Genomic DNA, 19643 nt, shown 5'->3' with positions numbered 1-19643 from the left:
CAAGGGGCGCCTGGGTGGCTCAGTTGGTTAAGCCTCCGACTTCGGCTCAGGTCAGATCTCACGTCCGTGGGTTCAAGCCCCACATCAGGCTCTGTGCTGACAGCTAGCTCAGAGCCTGGAGCCTGCTTCCGGTTCTGTGTCTCCGTCTCTCTCTGCCCCTCCCCCTCTCATGCTCTGTCTCTCTCTTTATCAAAAATAAATAAAACATTAAAAAAAATTTTTTTAAAAGGTAAGCCAGAAGAACACAAGTATTCCTTCCCCTGCTCTGTTTCACTTGTGTTTATTTGCAAAAATCGCCTTCCCAGCTCCCAGGACCTCCCGGGCTCTGACGGGGGCATTTCTGATTCTGCGGTGGAAGCTGGTGACATCCTACTACCGCCACCTCCCCCAACCCTTAACCCTCAACTCGGAAACACCTCTCATCCGCTGTAGGTCCCACGTGTCCTGGCGCTGTCCGTGGGCTGCCAGGACGCATCTGAAGGGGAAAAGGACGACAGAATTCACGTTGGAGAGTCAAACCTATCACATGTGCTCTTAATTCTCTTTCTCGTGGAAGAATTTTCCAATGCATCTCCTACATTTCCAATGCATCTCCTACATTGCAAATTCTAAGAATAATTTAAAGTGACATTAATGCCAGGTTAACAAGGCCAACTGAACTGGGCTTGCACATTCTGATCTTTTTCCTTTTTCTCAAGATCTCTGGTCTCCATAATTGTCAAAACCTAAGGACCCCCGAGGACAAAGGGGACCGCTCTCTGATTATTCACAAGAGTGAGATCACCTGTTTGGTGCTCATAGGGAACCATCACTGAGGTATGAAAAGAGCAAGAGAAAAAGGCAGAAGTGCAGAGACGGGGGGGCCACACTGGCGAACGAAGGGGAGGGTGGGGGAAGAAGCACACAATCACGGTGTCGTCACGTTTGGGACACTCCAGGAAGGATGCAGCAGAAACGGAGCCCCGGCCGCGTGTGGGGAAGGGCGCTGGACGGCGGGCGCCGGGGGGAGGCAGAGAGGCTTCCTTCGTACCACAGACCCTTTTGTACCAGTTTGGTTTGTATCCTGTGCACGTTTTACCTTTCAAAGTGGAAATGAAGAAAACACCTAGAAGGATGTGCCTTCTCTCGAGGTCTGACCGGCAGCATGGGACATAATCTCTAATTTGCCCATGCTGCCTGAACTTGGACTTCATCGTGTCCTGGCGTTAAACCACTTACGGTGGCGAAGAAAGAAAGACAACTTCCAAAGGTGGCTCTGCAGTAAGGAGCCAAACAGTGACTCCTTTTCCCTGTGACACAAGGGCCAGAAGTGGAAGGTGCCCACCAGCTCCAACAGCTGACTCTGGGCTCTGGCCTCCAACTGGGGCAGCTCCCTTGGGGCCAAGTTAATTAAGCTAATTAGCACGCTGTCAGCCTGAGCTGGGGACTGTGCCAGCGTGGCTGGCGAGGACACACGGCAGTTCTGCACCTCTGGTGGAGGGCGGATAGTTCTGGAAGGATGTCTGGGAGAGGCCCATAGGAGCGGGGAGGGGAAAGGGGGCTGCCCGCCCTGCTTTAAGGGGGCGGTTGATGTTGGGGAGCACCTTCCCCTGCTCCTTTAGTGGCTGCACGGAGCTGGACCTGAACCTGAGGAAGGAAGGAGCCCAAAGGCCAGGTGTCAACCAACGATGCCAGTGCCTGTCAGCCCAGCCAGCAGCGACCAGGCATTTCCCTGTGACTTGCTGAAATCCTCATGTCACCTCTGGGATGGGTCCTCCTGTCCTTCCCTTTTGAGGCCAGGGAAACTGAGGCACAGTGAGTTGAGGACACTCAGAATCCATATTTGCCGGATTCTCTGAGCTACCTCGAGATTTGCTCATGATGGAAGCAGTGCTTGATGTGCTTGGACCGTGGCAGCAGTGGCGCCTGGTGACCTGGTTGGTGGGCCCTCTCCTCGGGGCTGGTGTGTCTCTGCATTCTTTCCTCCTGGCGGCCGTGAGAGACGGGCCTATCATCGCCTCACCCCACGGTGGGGGCACCGATGCCGACAGGTCCCAGCACACAGTGCTGGTGCAGCGGGACGTGAACCCAGGCAGTCTGACTCAGCAGCTGCTCCTGACAGCAGCAGCAAAGCTCACCCCGAGTGCTTACTCGCTCCTGGTCCCTGGGCTGCCACGGTGCGTGGTCGTCTTAGCTGCGTGGCCCAGTGCTCAAGATTTACAAGGAGACGACCACGCAGAATTAGCTGCGTGGCCCAGTGCTCACCACGGTACTTCATCTCATGCCCTCAGGGGCCCTATGTGAGGCCGCGTGGGGCCTGGGTCCTCTGGTGTGACCACAGAAAGTGTTCGTTAGGGCCTGCCTCCTCCTTACTGGGCCCAGAGTCTGTGGGGACAGGGGCCGGTGGGGCCCAACCTGGGTATGTCACAACCCTGCATGGTGTCGCTGACTTGGTGTGACACTCAGAGATACGCGGTGTCAGTATGGCCGCTCTCTGGAAGAGCAGTGGCCTGTTCGTGGCTGTGCCCGCTTTGTGAAGGAGGCTTCTCAGGGTGGCCCAGGGGCCACTAGCCCACAGGGGCACCGCTGGCCCTTCAGCTGGGTTGAGATCAACCCGCTGGGGAGGAGATGTCCAGGACAGCTGAGGGCTGCTGGCTTTGCCCGCTGCCCGCCACCTGCTGGTACAGAAACCTGTTGGCCTAGTCACACCCTCACCTGCTAAGCCCTGTGCTGTTGAACATGGCGGGGTGGGGAGGAGCTCACAGGGATTAATTCACTAAACCCTCAAAACCCTGGAGCTAGGGATGACTGTCACCCCAGTTTAAAGAGAGAGAAATGGAGGGGTTAAGGTAGGGGTCGGCAGCTGACCGATTTCCATCCTGACCCTCACGCTGTTCTGTAACAGCGGAATTAATGACTCCTGGGACAAAGCAGTTGAGACGGGGCTGTCTGGCTATCTCCTGAGGCAGAACTGCCGGCCCGTCCCTCCCCAGTGCTGACCAGGGCCTGCAGCGGAAGGGCCGAGCACGAGAGACACGGCACAGATTCTCTGTCCTTCACTGGCTTGCTCTGTCGTGGTCAACTAGAGCATGTCCCCAAAGACAGAGGACACTGCTCCCTCCGAGAAATCAGTCCTCTGGAAAGAGAAGTCGCTGCCCTGGACAGGAGCCCTCCTCAGGCCTTTCATATGACAAGATGCTCTGATGGTTAGTTACCTTGCCAGGTATGAATCCTGGCTCTGCGACTTCTAGCTGGGTGACCTGTGTAGTTCTAGCAGTGCCTCGGCTTCCTCATCTGGAAATGGGGGACAAGAACAGGAACCCACTTGTGAGGTGGCCAGAGGATCACAGGGCCGGGGCTGCACAGCCCGAGCCCAGCAGCCTGGATGAAAGGGAGCACCCCTGTGTTGGATGAGGCCATTAGCATTTCTCTGTGGGACACGTGAGAGGTCCTTGACCGCAATTAATGAAAAGGGAAGGAAAGAAAGTAGACAGATTTGGTAATTACTCCTGGTGGGGGTGGGTGATGAGCTCATAACACGTGGTGACTTGTGGGGACAAATTACAGAACCAACAAGCATAATATTTGCAGTGATTAACCTTAACCAACTGAGTGAACTCTGAGCAAGTAACGTAACCATTCTGTACCTCAGTTTTTCTTATCTGGAAAATGGGATTCAAAGTACTTGCACCATGAGGATTAATTGAGCTGACATAGGGGAAGGGCTTATGACAGTCATTGGTAAAGAAGGTATTAAATACGTAGGTAAATAAGTTATGCAAATGAGTTCCCATGCTTTGGGATTAAATTTCAGTGACAGCTTCATATGCAGAAAAAAAATATGTTTAACCTCAAATAATTTAGCTTGAAGACGGTGTTTTCTGGAAAATTAGGTTAGGTGACTCTGAAGTATCTTTAACAATGATAAAGACACTATCTCCAAAATGCTCAGAGAGAGTCTGAATAAAACAACTTTATTAAATGGGAGTGTGTGGACAAAAGCAATCTTTCTAAATTAATGTATTATCTTCTGCATGTGATTTAGAAAATGTATCCAGTGGGCTCAGTCCCTGAAGTGTGTAACTCTTAATCTCAGGGTTGTAAGTTCAAGCCCCATGTTGGGTGCAGATTACTTAAAAAATGTATCTATAACTAAATTATTGAATATTATATGAAGCCATGAAACTATTTTATGTATGTCCCAAATATTTTATATGTTTATATATATTTTTATATACTTAGTTTACATACATTTATACAAACATACACATCTATAAAAAGCCCTGTTTGAATCTTATCACGGGGAAAAGGTGATTGTTTAGAGTTATTATATATCCAGGCATATTATCTGAGCACCTACTGCATACTGGGCCCTGGGTGGGACTCACAGTACCTCTGCTCTCCCGGAATTCTCAGTCCACCCTTGGGGACAGGGAGGAGGCCAGCCCCCGGAAATGACGGTACCCAGGTTCAGGTGCCACGGAAGGGAAGAAGCGCGTGGTCAGTGGAAGGGATGAGCCTGTGTGGGCTTGAATGAACTCCCTCCGGGATGGCGTGTCTGGGTTAAGACCTGAAGGGTGGTGTTGTGGGTCCCTTCCAAAAAGATGCTGACGTACGAACCCCAAATATCTCAGAGCATGACCTTATTTGCAAATAGAGTCTGAGATGATTAGGATGGACCCTAGTCCAGTAACTGGTGTCCTTATAAAAGGGGGACATGCCAACACAAAGATGTGCCCACAGGGAGGAGGCCGTGTGAAGATGAAGGCAGACATCGGGAAGACGCAGTGACAGGCCAGGGAATCCTACGCGTGGCCCGCAAATCTGCGGCAGCGGGAGGCCGGCTGGAACAGGCTCCCCCTCACAGTCCTCAAAAGGAACCGACCCAGCCAACGCCTTAACCTTGGACATCTGACCGCAGAACCGCACCCCTCGGTCTACGGCACGTCGCGGGCACGCGCGGGAAAGGACATGGCCCCCTTGAACAGTGGGGCCTTGTAGTAAGTATCTCACGGGGTGGCAGTGAGAATGGAAGGAGATGCATGGCTCACGCATTCACTGAAGGAGCCCCCAAAATGCCAGGCGGCCAGGATGTGGCACCTGCTCTCCAGGAGGACAGAGCAAAGTGACCGAGTGATGGCAGGGAGCACGTATAGCTGGGAAGGCCCATCTGACGAGGCGGCATCAGACTGAGCTCCCCGGAGATAGCCCGAGACCTGGGGGAAGGGCACTTTGGGCACCAGGAAACCTCTGGAAAAGCCCTGAGGTAGGCCTGGCCTTGGCAAGCAGGAGGTGCAGCAGCGGCCAGTGGAGTAGAGAAGGGAGCGGGTGAGTGAGAGGAGGGAGGGCAGACGGGGGAGGAGGCTGATTGCCCAGCATCTGTGCAGGAGTCTGGGCAGAGCACATGCATCAACGCTGCCTGGTGCTCTGTGCTTGCTCAGCGGAGCCCTCGTCAGCCATCCCGGGGGTGGGGGTAGGCAGAGGGTCGGAGCCTAGCTTTCTGAGTGGCCCTGGCTGTGAGTGATGCATGTGAACTGGATTCTCGCTGTGAGCTCCCCAGGTTCTCCTGCGGACACCTGTAGGGTCCGGTTTCTGTCTTCCTGACACCTCTCTCTTGAGCTCTGTGTCCTCCACACATTCGAATGGGCCACCCAGGTCCCGAAAGACATTACAAAGAATCGGATGGAGGAGGGCAGATCCCCCCGCCTCCCACCCAAAGGAAGAGGAGCCTTGGACTAGTCTATCCCTTACCAGCTAGGTGACTCGAGGCCTCAGATGCCTTATCTGGAAAATGGGGTGAGTAGCAGGTCTGCCTCATGGAGCTGTTGTGAGGACTCGGACTTAATTCACGTAAATGAGCTTAGAACTGAGATGGGCACACAGTGAGCAATCAGTAAATGTGAGCTGTTGTATTCTCCTAACTTAAAACAGAAATCCTTCCCTAATGCATATTCTTCTCCTCTCTTCTGCTTTACAGCAAAATGCCTCCGCTGAGCTGAGTGCACCGTTTCCTCCAATTCCACCCTACCCTTCTCTCCCGCACCCTTGTGGGACCTCCATGACGCTCCAAGTGATGCCCGGCGCACAGCCCACCACGCCTCCTTCCTGGATGCTGAGGGCTCCCTGGCCCTGTCCTGAGCCTCCCCCTCCCCTCTATGCACACTTCTGGCCTTGGGGTGTGCCTCCTGTGCTAACAACACCCAAACTTCTCTCTCTGGCTGACTTCTCCCTCCAGCTTGACTCCTTACCCGGCCACCTCCCTGATGTCTTCTGTGCTTTGTGAATGTAACCCATGTGGGACTGAGCTCTCCCCCCACCAAGCCTGCTGCTCAACTCAGCCCCGATCTCAGCCCAAGGCAAGCCTGCCCTGCCGGCTACAGAACCTAGAGTCTTCTTCAACATCGCCCTTCTCTCAGCCGCCATCCAGTCCGCCAGGCAACCTCGGCTGCTGCCCCTTCAGTGCATCCATCCAGAAGCCACCCCCTCTCCCTCCATCCTGCTCAGCCTCCCCCAAACCCCACTCCTGCACAGCAGCTCCTTGAAGGCCATGCCCCTCGGGCAGCCAAGGGACCCCGTGAACACCCAACTAAGGGATCGTGTCCACAGAGATTGTGGGGGAATGGCACAGCATCCTGCCAAATGAGCAAGTGAGGTGTCCCCCTCTTCCCCACCCAGAGGCGCCTGGCTGGGCTCTTGTAGCACCTTGCTGAGCATGCAGCACTTACTTCTTTGGGTCAGTGAAGGGGAGTGGCCGTGGCGGGGGCTCGTCTGCCCTCTTCCACCCCGTGGGGTGCTTATTGCGAACGGGCTGCTTGGAGAAGAAAGACTTGGGGACCGAGGCAGAGAGCTGGAAGGGGCTGGGCTGGGCCACCTGGGAGGGCCGAGGGGTCTCTGCGTTGGCAGTTTTGTAAACCTGAGCGGGGTAGCCGGCCCTTGAGCTCATGTCACTGCAAAGTAAAAACAAGAGAAATAAGCAATCAAATTCATTCCCCATTTCGCAGAACTGATCTGTTTAAATTTATTCTTGGGAAACAAAAAAGTTCCTTCGTGCAAGAGAGATATAACAAATACATTGCTGCTGTGGAAAGTTCCCATAGAGAAGTCTGTAAGGGGAGAAGGCCAAGTTGCCTAGGAGGCTCCCCCTCAATCCCTCCAGGAATGCCCTTCTGGCACATCTGGTACTGCTGGGAATCAAAGAAAGTCTCCCCCTGTTGAGGGATGCACCCCGAGATTCCCTGTCTCGTGGGCACAACATACACAGCTAGGTCCTACCTGCCTGTCTCTAGGGGTAGCCAAGGTTTGCAGCTTGCTGGCTCTCTCTCTCTTTCTCGGTCACTCGTGCTTTCTCTCGCTCTCTCCTTTTTCCTATGCATTACAAATAAACATGTGAATACATCCTCCTGCCTAGTTCAATGAGTAAGAGATTCTGCTATACCAAAGTCTTCAAAACTGCATCAAGCAGACCAACATGCGTGAAATGAAAGTTTCACAGGGAGAAGAGAAGAAAGGATAGAAGAAGGATTTTAAGAAATAGTGGCTGAAAACTCCCCCAATTTGATGAAAAAATTCATCTACACATCGAAGAAGCTCCACAAACCCTATGCATGGTAAACACAAAGACATTCACATTCAGAAAAACAGTTCAAAGTCAAATGGTGAGATAAAAACCTTGAAAACGTCAAGAGAAAGAGGATTCATCACATACAGGGAAGCAACAACATAATTAACTACGGACTTCTTATTTGAAACAATGGTAGGGAATGACATTTTCAATGTGTGGAAAGAAAAAAAAACACCAACCAAGAATTCTATATCCAGCAAAACTATCCTTTACATATAAAGGCAAAATAAAAACATTCTCAGATAAAAAGACTGAGGAACTGATTGCCAGCTCATCTGCCTAATGAAATAAAAAAAGAAGTCCTCAGGCTGAAGGAAAATGACTCCAGGGTTGCCCGGCTGGCTCAGGTGGTGAAGCGTGTGACTCTTGATCTTGGGGTTGTAGTTTGAGCCCCAAGTTGGGTGGAAGACATAGAAATAAAATCTTAAAAAAAAAAGAAGAAAACAGATAATGACTCCAAATGGTGACCTGAATCCATATCCATAAGGAGAAATGAAGGTAGTCATGTTTGGGTTAGAGTAAGATTATACAGGGGCGCCTGGGTGGTTTAGTCAGTTAAGATTACGAATTTGGCTCAGGTCGTGATCTCGTGGTCTGTGGCTTTAAGCCTTGTGTCGAGCTCTATGCTGACAGCCCAGATCCTGGAGCCTGCTTTGGATTCTGTGTTTCCCTCTCTCTGTCTCTCCCCTGCTCGTGCTCTGTCTCTGTCTCTCTCTCTCTCAAAACAAAAAAATTAAATTAAAAAAGGACTATAGATTAATGTTTTATTTCTTTTCTAACTTCCTTAAAAATATAAGACTACAAAAGGCAACAATAACAACACTATATTGTTGGGCTTATAACATATACAGATGTAATAAAATGACACACATAGCACAAAGGAGGAGAAAGGAATATGGCTATACTGGAGAAAAATTTCTATATTTTATTAGAATTAAGTTACTAAATCTGTTTTTTAAAGCAAAGTCTTTTTCTTTTTTAATTTTTGAGAGAGACAGACAGAAAGCAGGGTGGTGGGGGGAGAGCGAGAAGGAGACGGAGAATCCCAACCAGACTCTGCACTGTCAGCACAAAGACCGATGCCAGGCTTGAACTCATGAACCGTGAGATCATGACCTGACCTGAAATCAAGAATTGGATGCTTAACTGACTGTGCCACCCAGGTGCCCCAAGTTACTAAATCTGAACTACACTGTTAAGATGCATATTATAGGAGAAAAGAGGTGGTGGTGATGGAGGAGGGCACTTGTGGGGAAGAGCACTGGGTATTGTATGGAAACCAATTTGACAATAAAATATTATGAAAAAAAAGATGCATATTATAATAATTAGAAAAAAACTGCTGAAAAAAGCAGGAGGAATCCAAAGGGTGTACTAACGTACATTCATTTAACACAAAAGGTGGCAGTAAAGGCAGAGCAAGAAAGACAGTAAACATACAGAAAACAGCAAAATGGGGAATGTAAATGAAATCATTACCAAAGATTTCTCTAACCGTGAATGTGTCAACAGCCAAATCAAAAGGTAGAGATTGTCAGACTGGACTAAAAAACCCAGCTCTCTGTGGCACCTGGGTGGCTCAGTCGGTTAAGTGCCTGACTTTGGCTCAGGTCATCATCTCACAGTTTTTGAGTTTGAGCCCTATGTCAGGCTCTGAGCAGTCAGCACCTGCTTCAGATTCTGTGTCTCTCCCTCTCTCTGCCCCTCCTCTACTTGTGCTTGCTCTCTCTCAAAAGTAAATAAACATTAAAATTTTTTTTTCTTTAAAAAAAAGCAAGCTCTGACTAGATACACTCTCTACAATTTAGCAAAATCTATTCATGTGGCCATGGCGGCAAACTGGTGGGGAGAGGTCCAGGGAGTCACGGAGCACATAACACCAGGAAGGGGTGGCAGGGTGATCCGGAGGCCTCCCCAGCGAGGCAATGGCACCCGAGCTGAGAAGTGAAGGATGAGTAGTGATAGTTTAACATCTGAGCGCTCAGAAATGCGTGTGACAGAAAAGCCTGCCCAAATACTTGAAGGCACACATGGGGATTTTTGCTGCAGTGCTATGTGTAATCAAGAAAGTCAGAGGTGCCTGGATGGCTCTGTGGGAGGAGTGTTTGCCTCTTAATCTTGGGGCCATGAGTTCAAGCCCCACTCTGGGTGTAGAGATTACTTAAAACAATAAAAATTTTAAAAGCCATTCAATCATTTCGAGTGGCTCTTGACCATTATTAAGGGGAGAAAAGCCCCCAAACCAAACAGACTGGAATAAAGGACATCAGTAAGGGTAGGAGTTTTGTGAAGCTTCCTTCTGGATGTCAGTGGCGGGTTGTAATGTCAACTGCTTTCCCTGTTTTGGGTAATGGTCAAAAATGTTTCAAAGAGGGGTGCCTGGTTGGCTCCGTCAGTTGAGCATCCAACTTTGGCTCAGGTCATGATCTTGGGGTTCATGAGTTTGAGCGCCCCGTCGGGCTCTGTGCTGACAGCTTGGAGCCTGGAGCCTGCTTCAGATTCTGTGTCTCCCTCTCTCTCTCAAAAAATAAATAAATAAAAAAAATTTTTTTTTAATGTTTGAAAGCACTGGGCTGGTGCAGGTGTGGAGAAAAACCTCAGGGAGGAGCGTGCGCTGATTATCTCTGGAGGTAGTGATGATGTGTCCAGAATAAAAGTCAGATGAAACCATATAAATGGCACTGGGCAAAAAGGAGGTGCCACCCGACACCTCGGTCCCCCTGCTCTCCCTGCAGCCACGTCCCATCCTTTCTTCTTCTTCAACAGGGGCTGTGTGCACACAGCACACGTGTGTGAGAGGGAGTGTGTATCCTTCCCACTTTGTGAGATCAATGGGAGCAGATCAAACGCCCGCTGTGCACCCTGCTTTCACCTTCACCATATATGCGGTAGATCTCCCCACGTCAGCCCACACCAGCCCCCCTCTCAACGGCCGCGGGGGGCCCACTCTATGAATAGATCGCCGGTTACTTCAACCCTAACTTTACTTTCTACAGTGCATTTTTCTGCCTTGCCATCAGGCAGGTTCATTCAGCTTTTGTGAGCTGAAAAAACAAGAGATGATTAAACCTGGAAGGGAGAGAGGTGAACACCCTTCGTGTCTGCCAGCCAACTCCATCCTTCGAGATGGGCTTGCCCGGCTTCGGGCCCTGCGGCGGACACCGTGGGTGTCAGCCTAATCCCCCTCAACCTGTAAACACGCTGACTTTACTCCTCCCCTGCGTAAGGAAGGTGCCGGACACCTCGCGTCGGGGGCAAACCCTGACTGGGTGAGGCCACCTGTCTGGGCTGGGTAAGGATGTGAGACGTTGGGGAGGCGCATACGGCCTGGCTGCTGGGTGACTTCAGGGGAAGATTTCTTTGCTAAAAAAACCCCAAAAAACACTTGCAGACATTGTCACCTTCTATTTCACTGGACACTGCAACTACCTGGTTGAAGGACAGAAGCTTTGGAGACTGAGGGGAGCCAGCCTGGAGGCCGATGGAGGCAGAACAAAAAAAAAAAAAAAGAAGACATTAGGTCTTTGAGTCAATAAATCACCCAATCCTGGGGCCACTCCCTAATTTGGCATTTTGTGTTTTGTGATATGACCGACTGCCTTCAGCCAAGCTGGAATTTTCTGTTACTTGTGGCCAAAGGCGTTCCCATGACTGTCTCTGTCCTCAGCTCTGTGGGGCCTCAACACAGAATATCCCCGAGCGTGCGGTGTACTTTGACCCAGCCCTGAGGTGGGGCCGTGAGCCCAGGTGCCCCGTGCGGGGTGCAGTTCTCACCGCACCCACCACTCGGCAGAGTGGACACAGCTCTTTTGGAAGCACCAGCTCAGATAGGTGTCCCCTCAGGGCCTCAGCTGTGACTTGAAAACCAAGGAGGCACCATGCGATGAGTGAGAACACGGGCCGTGCTGCCCACCTGACCCGGGTTCCAATCCCAGCTCTGAGTGATACGCTATGACCTTGGCTCGGGTCCTTTCCCCTCAGTGAGCCTCAGTGTCCTCCTCTGAGAAACGAGGCAGTAACAGGAGCACCACCAAGAGGTCCTCTATGCCAAGTTCATGTGCCCAGGAGCTAAAAGCTGGGACTCTGGGCTCAGCCTGGACTGGGATGGGGGCATCCTGCTCGCTGCCCTCCCCCCAAAAGGTTATGCATTCATCTGTGTTATAACTTAGGGAAGCACTTAAGAGTTTGTTGGAGGAATAGGTTTTGAGGCTTACCAAAGAAGCTCAAAAACCATGGGCTGGATGGTCTTGATGGGTAGCCTGGGGGGCGGGGGGGCTGTGGCCCTGCCTTCAGGAGGAAGAGCGGTGGTGGCAGCGACAGGGCTGGCTGTGCCAAGCTGTGAGCACGGCCAGGCCCTGTCCCAAACATCCTCATTTAGTTGTCCTGGCAACCCCCCACCCCCAGCCCAGGCAGGAACTACCACCAGGGCCCAGAGAGATCGAATAACCTGCCCCGTGATGCAGCCGATAGGGGGTGGAGCCAGGTTGCAAACCCAGTCTGGCTCAAGAGACCCCGGATTTTAACCCCAAGCCTGTACTTTCAATGAAAACTATGGTCACGACAGATACGTTAATACGCGGAAATGAAGCCTGGCAGTAGCTGGTATTTTTGGATCCGGCTACGGCTCAGGCCCTGTGCTAAGTGCTTTCAGTGCACGATGTCGGTTTGTTTGGCAGCCTTAGACCCCAGAGCCTATCATCACTCCCGTTGTACAGATCAGAAAACTAAGCCTCAGAGAAACTAAGCCTGGTGTAGATCACCAGTTGGGTCAGCTGTGGAGCTGTGATCCGGACACAGGCAGTCAGGGGCCAGAGCCCAGGAACCCTCACTGCCTGGCCTTCACTGCTGGCCCAATCTCGCCCCCTCTCCCTGGCGTGTGGCATGGCCTTGAGTGTTCAGTCATCCCTGCACGACGCTGGAGTTCTCGTGCTCCGGTGCAGCAGTCATGAGTGGCCATGTTCCACTCAGTAGCCCGGGAGCCAGAGTGGCAAGTGTGCAGGGAGGACATGGTAGCAGAGTGGTGCAGAATCCCGCCAGTGCTCATCCCCTCAGCCCCGTGACCCCCATCGCTGCGACAGCCTCCTCCTTTCCCCTCACCCAACACTGCCAGAAAGGGCCTGTCAGCACCGAGTTAGATCACAGCCCGCTTCCGCCAGGGCCTCTCTGTGGCTCCACCTTACTCAGGGCAGTCAGAGCCCTCCATTCTGCCCACAAGGCCCCACACCGCCTGGCCTGCCCCTTCTGTCCGCAGCTCCTCCCACTCACCAGGCTCCAGCCAGAAACATTTTCACCTCAGGGCCTTTGCACTGCTCCCTCCTTTCCTTGAGAGGTCTTGGGCTCCTCTCCCAGGCTGACTATGACTCTCCCAAGCGGGTCTCTGTCATGTGTGACCCCAGTGGGTCCTGAGGCCCTCACATTACCTTTAAGGGCTGTGCCCCCAGAGGTGTATCCCCGAGCCTCCCTTTCGTGCCTCCTACCTGGCAGTGTCAGCTCCCCGTGGAGGGGAGAGCCTCCCCTGAGCACCCCTTCACAGCTCCTGAGCATGTGCTGCCTCAGGAGAGGCCAGGGGGCCGGGGGCCGCCCGCCTGGGATCACTCAGCCCGTTGTGGTGCCCGGAGCGGGCACTGGCGCCTGGCAGTGCGCCTGGCAGCCGGGCTCCCATGACGAGCGTCTGGGGAGAGAGTCTGCGAAGTCACTGAAACCACTGATGGGCACAAGCTGCTACAGGCTGCGGCGGCTTCCACTGCGGGCCGGAGCACAGGGAGGGGCTGGGGAGGCGTTTCCCGGCTGGGGGGCGGGGTGGCCCATCCCCCTCGTGGCAATCCTTGAATTCTGCTGGCAAACTCAATCCCTTCTACCTTTCAAACAGTCCAATCTTTTTAAAACATAAGTCAGACTGTGCATTCACAGGCTCCCATGTCCCTCAGAATCAAATCCCAGCAGCTGATCACGGTCAGTGAGCCTGCCAGGACCGGGCTCCACCTTCTGTGCACAGCTGACCTGCCACTCTCCACCATGCCCTGCCCACTCCTCCCTCCCTGGCCACTTGATTTCTTTAATGTTTTATTCATTTTTGAGAGAGAGAGAGAGTGAGAGAGAGACAACGAGAGAGCATGAGAGCACTAGCCGGGGAGGGGCAGAGAGAGAAGGGGACAGAGGGTCTGAAGTGGGCTCTGCGCTGACAGCAGCGAGCCTGAAGTGGGGCTCAAACTCACAAACAGGAGATCATGCCCTGAGCCGAAGTTGGACGTTGAGCCACCCAGGCGCACCCACTTGACTCTTTCTTAAGCACTGCAAGTGAGCTCACCTTCAGGGTTATGACGTTTGCGGTTTCTTCTGCCTGGGTCAATCCCTTACTTCCTACGAAGTCGTAACCTCATGAGAGGCCGTCTTGGCCGTCTGTCCTGTTGGGTTTTTCTTCCCAGACCTTATCGTCACCTGGCATGTTAGTATTATGCGCTTGCTCAGTTGTCGGCCTGTCTCTCTCTCTCTGGGGGTGTCAGCTCCGCAAGAGAGAGGCCGGACCTTGCCCCCTGCTGCGTCACCATGTTTGGAACAGTCCCCGGCACATGGTGGGAGCGTGAGTGTACAGAGCACCTAAGAGTAACACGCCTCTTGGGCGGCCCTGCCCACTCTGCACTTGAGGGCCTCCCCGCCGCCTGTCCGCAGCAGCCTCCTGACGCTCGCCGCCAGCCTCCCTCTCGGCTTGCGGGCACTGTCCTGGACCTGTGCCCCCCGCCCTCCTGGTGCCCTAGGCGGTGCCACTGCTGACGGCCGCAGTCATAGTCGCTCTGTCCTCTGGTCCGGGCCCCTTCCTTCTCACTCGCATCTCTGCCTCGGTCCTGTCCCTGAGGCTCTGTCTCCAGTCTCATCTCCAGCAGCGTCTTTCAAAACATAAATCTGCCTACACTACCCTTTCTGCCGAAACCTTTCCTTGCTGCCCTGAGTTCTTAGGATGGAATCCAAACTCTGTAATGTGGTAGACAGGGCTCTGCCTGGTCTGGCTCCTGCTGCTTCCCAAAACTTCCCGTCAGCTGGCCCCTCAGTTTCTACCCTTGAGCCAAGGGGCCTGTGCTCAGGGCCTAACAGCATCCACCTTCCTCTCTATCTCAGAGCCTTTGGACATGCTCCTCCCACCCAATTATAGAGATATCCTCTCTACATCCCATCTTTCCTTTCCTTTTCCCCTCTTTCTCTTTTTGTTTTTTTTTTAAAATGGTATGGGGCGCCTGGGTGGCTCAGTCAGTTAAGTGCCCGATTCTTGGTTTCAGGTCAGGTCACGATTTTTTTGAGTTTGAGCCCATCATCAGGCTCTGTGCTGATGGCGCAGAGTCGGCTTGGGATTCTGTCTCTCCGTCTCTCTCTGCCCCTTGCCCACTCATGCTCTCTCTCTCTCTCAAAATAATAAATAAACACTTAAAAAAGTTGTACAGTAGCTCACACACAGCCAAGTGTACAAAGTATACACAAGTAACTTAAGGACCAGTTACGAAGCAGACACCACGTCACTGCATTCTGGGTCAGGAATACATCACCAGCCCGCAGAAACCACTGGCCTGCTCCCTCCTCCTAACTGCTCTTATCTTTGGCAGAAAGGACCCTTCCTCAGGGAAACTATCTTTGCCCCTAGGCCTGATTAGACACTCCTTTGAGTCCTGCACCGTGTCCACTTCCAGACCCCAGCGGCTCTCCTCTGCCGGTTCTCCCCTAGCACAGTCCATCCATTACTTTTATAATGATCTGCCTGCCGGCTCCCTGTGCGCGGTCAGTGCCAGGACAGCAGGGGCCGTGCGTGCCCACGGTGCCCAGCAGGGGGCCGGGCACACGGCGCGCGCTCTCCGTGCTCCACTACAAGGTACGGGGTCCAGGCGGATGTGCGGCCTGACCTTGAGGCCGGGCAGCAGGCTGTCAGCCCAGCTCAGCCCAAGGGAACGGGTTAACGAGGGCAGATGCAGAAGGCCGGAGGGCTGCCTGGTGCTGGTGGCAGCGCAGGAGGTACGAGTGGGTCTCGTGGGCTCAGGCGCTTAAGTGACCATCTGGGAGCCTGGTGTCCCTGCCAATGTGGGAACACTGTGGGAGGGCAGCGGAGTGAGGCCCACACAAGGGACTGGCACATCTTCTCCACGTGGGACACCCTGGCCTCCCAGTCCCCTGGCTAGTGTCAGCCTCTTTGTTCTAGGAAAGCCCCTCGAGCGATGGGGACTGGCCCTTCTCTGGGCTCCCACGTCCCAGGGGCTTCCCCTCACCTTGGCCCTGACCACTCTGGGCTGCCGCTGTCTGGGAACAGGTGTGTCTCCCCTGTTGGACCTTGAGCCCCGAGAGGGCAGGCCTGGGGCTGTGTCAGTCACCTGGGTGTCCCCCCACACTGTCTGAGAGGCATGGCCCCGGAGAAACATTCTGATTTAGTTTGAGGCAGGCCTCACCTCTCTTTAGAACAATCCCCTGTGATTTTAATGACAGGCTCAAGGTTACTGCCTGGTACAGGTCTAAGGGCCCTACAAACATTAGGTCATTTAATCTTTACCATATGCTTATAAGGTAGGTATGTGATTTATCCCCCATTTTACAGATGAAGAAACTGAGGTCCAGAGAAGCTCAGTCATTTGTCCAAGGCCACACAGCCAAGGCAAGGCAGAAGGAGGGCTTGAACCCCAGTGGAGGTCCACACTCTGATATCTAACATGCAGATGTTTCTTTAAATCAACTGATTCAATTTTCCTTAACTTGTCCACGACCATATCCATAAAAGCAGGGGACAGGTGGGTAACACCCTTCCTAATACTCATTAAAGCAAACATATATCTGTTAAAAAACAACATTTTCCTCCTCCACCACCCAAATCACCTCGAGCACCCCATTTTGGGAAACGCTGTTCCACGCCAAAGCCTGGTTGCCTAGGAGAAAACTTCAGGAAGCAGCTTAATGAGTAGATAAGAATGATTTGCAATTAGCATCAATTGTCTGTATGCAAATTAAAGCTCCCAACTGCGGGGCCCTCTTTTGTAGTGGGCTCCTCTCCTATTTTATTCCCTTCATTTCTGGGTTCGGCAAACCCTTCTCTTAGACACAGGGTGGTTTTATACCCACCCCCTGCGTCAGCCAGTCTTCTCGCCAGAGCTGCTGCCTTCATGTCACAGATTTCAAAACCCGACAGTTACTCCGATTCATGAGCAGAGGCCCATGCCCAGCACAGGGATTAGTGGGGCTGAGACCCGGGCCCCTCAGCGCCCAGGACTCTCCCGGTGCAGAGTCCCTAGGTGGGGGTGGTACCTTGACAGGTGTCTCAGTGATGGCCTCATTGTCATCTGTCTCCCTCGGCGGATGATGGGCTGAGGTGAGGGGCTGGGGGCCTCGTCTGAATGCGCTCATTATTTCTCCCTGGCTCCCACCCTAGAGTCTGTGACATAATAGGTCCCTAAGAAATACTTGTGAGTGAAGTGAAGGGATAAATAAATGAATGAAAGAGCTCTTCCCAGGAGCCTGTGAGTTCCATTGATGAAGAACCACCATACATGGCAGGTGGGCTGAGCCAGAGGCCACACACCCTCTTCATCCTAACTCTTCTGGGCTGCCCACCAGGGCGAGGGGAGGCACCCATACAATGTGGGCACCCTTGAACACGGTGGTTTCCAGACCGGTCAGAGAACCACTGCTAAGCCACGAGATCACTGAAGAAGGTATCGAGCAGCATTCACATTTTAAACAGAGTAGACTAGGGGCGCCTGGGTGGCTCAGTCGGTTAAGCATCAGCTTCGGCTCAGGTCATGATCTCACAGTTCGTGGGTTCGAGCCCCACGTCGGGCTCTGTGCTGACAGCTAGCTCAGAGCCTGGAGCCTGCTTCAGGTTCTGTGTCTCCCTCTTTCTCTGACCCTCCCCTGCTCGTGCTGTCTCTCTCTGTCTCTCAAAAATATATAAAAAAACATAAAAAAAAATAAGACTAGACTATATCAAAGTGCTTCACACACGGTTCCACTAAGTACTGCCTGGATCATCGTTGCTTCGTGCCCCCCACCCCCTTTTTAAACAGATATTTCTGGACAAAGACAGAAGTGCCCTGTAGGTTGTGGTCACGGTCTGAGGCCACTGCCTGGGTGCATGGGTCCTGAGTAGGTCTGAGGACTGGCAAAGGCATGAGGAAACCAAAGGAGATGAGGACTCCCTGCGGGGTCCGGGCTGGCCCCCGCTCAGGTGCGGTCGGGGAACGGAAGGAAGTTCGGGGCCTTTGGGGTGTGCACTGGGGACCGCAGACCTCTGAGGGGCACACGCACGAGGCTGAACCTGGTGATCGCAGACACTGCATGGCTTTCCTAAGATTCCCAGTGTGTGTGCAGCGTGGCCTCAGACTGGGGGCTCATCACTGCCGGGGCCTGCTCCCCGCTCCCCTGCTCGCCTGCCGGCCTCTCCACCAGCCGTTCTCACGGGGTGGGGGTCCCCAGACCAGCAGTATCACCATCAACCGGGAACTTAGAAAAACGCACATTTGCAGGCTGGTTCTGACCTACTAAATCAGAAACTCCGAACGGGGGCCTGTATTCTGTGCTGACGGGCCTCCAGGGGACTGTGTGGGGACCACCTGCCCTTCACTGTGTCGGCTGGAAGGCTAAATCGTCATCCCTCAGACTTCCTGTGACATCACTTGCTCCGAGGGTTCTGGGAAAGCTTTTGCTTTCTTCATAGAAAGGGAGCTACGAGAAGCAATCTTCCTCTGCTCTTTGGGCCCATGCCCCCCAGGGGCACCACGGCCACCGGGAGACGGGGGAGCCTTGGCCAGTATGAGGAGAATCGTGGAAGAGGAAGACACAGAATGCCAGGCCTTGAGGCCCTCCCCTGTGCTAGCCTGGCTCCGCCCTCTGTGGTGTTCTTATCAGGGAACTGTTAAACCTCCATTTGTTTATGCTACTGTGGGTCAGATCTCCTGCGACGTCCAGCTGAATGCACTGCTAACACATACAGTCTGTGACCCCCAGAAAGCACAGAACCACGGTCTCAGCAGAGAGAGAAGGAAAAAGAGACAGAGGGTCAGTGTGAACCAGAGGCAGATGAAAGAGACAGCCAAAGGTTTCTTTCCCTCTACCCACCCAGAGTACTTGAAGACTGAACGGTGATGCGAGTAGTGTGTGGTCCACGAGCCTCCCAACTCTGTAAGCAAACTAGTGTGTAAGCACATCCATGTGTAAGCAGCACACGTGTAGGGAGGGGGACCCCACTGTGGGGACCGTGGGGGAAGCAGAAGGTGGTCAGGACTCCCCGAAGGACGGGGGTAAAGAGCAGTGCCTTACCTAGGCTGCCTTGGTGGGTCACGGCTTCCCCCCGCCAGGCCCGTAGGGGTGCTGGAGCCTGAGGAGTACAGTTTCGGTCGGTAGCCCTTGGTCTGGCCGGCAACTGCAGGGGCCGGAGAGACCTCCCGCCGTCGGTCTGCGTGGTGGGAGCGCGGGGCGGCCTCCCGGCCGCCCCCGCAGAGGCCCACGCTCCCCGGGGGCTTGTGTGGCTTCGCCTGCCGAGGCGCCTTCAGGGACAAGCAGCTGGGGCTGGAGGTGTAGAGGGTGGTGTCGATGCCGCTGTCGCTGGAGCCCCCCTTGGAGAGGGGGTTTTGTTCCGGCTCCAGGGAGTCCAGGGGGTCCAACCAGCGGTCATCGCTGTGGCTGCTGGAGGCGTTGCTGGAGAGGGTGTTGCTGCTGGAATGACTGGAGTACTGAGGTTCTCCCTGGAAGGAAGGACGGGCGTCATCCCTAGACGGTTCTCGCACCCACGGCCAGCCTGACAGGAAATCCGGTGGCCTGCATCTTCAAGAGACCCAGACCTGCCACCACCACCTCCCACCATACCTGCCGTGGCGGCGGCCCCCCCCCCCCCCCCCCCCCCCCCCCCCCCCCCCCCCCCCCCCCCCCCCCCCCCCCCCCCCCCCCCCCCCCCCCCGTGTGCTGCTTGTGTGCAGAGGGAGGCCGTGAACACCTGCCCCATTTCACATCCCGTCCCTGCTCAGAACCTTCTTGTGGCTCCATTTTACCCACAGGAAAAGTCAGAGTCCTCGCCCTGAGGCTC

At 53.7% G+C, this 19643-nt stretch overlaps 1 protein-coding gene across 1 annotated transcript in view; it reads right to left on the bottom strand.

Annotated features, from left to right (window-relative positions):
- The window catches only part of SIPA1L3 (signal induced proliferation associated 1 like 3), a 225182-nt gene that overhangs the window by 16669 nt on the left and 188870 nt on the right, over positions 1-19643 (bottom strand). The window contains exons 16-17 of the mRNA XM_029924283.1: positions 18881-19305; positions 6705-6926 (exon numbers count right to left, since the gene is read on the bottom strand). Of these exons, the coding sequence (XP_029780143.1) occupies positions 6705-6926; positions 18881-19305 (647 nt within the window). The remainder of the gene's footprint in view (positions 1-6704; positions 6927-18880; positions 19306-19643) is intronic.

Source organism: Suricata suricatta, chromosome 16, assembly GCF_006229205.1.
Source record: "Suricata suricatta isolate VVHF042 chromosome 16, meerkat_22Aug2017_6uvM2_HiC, whole genome shotgun sequence".
Classification (NCBI taxonomy): Eukaryota; Metazoa; Chordata; class Mammalia; order Carnivora; family Herpestidae; genus Suricata; species Suricata suricatta.
The sequence above is the reverse complement of the archived record's forward strand: the minus strand, read 5'-3'. Positions and strand labels throughout refer to the sequence as shown.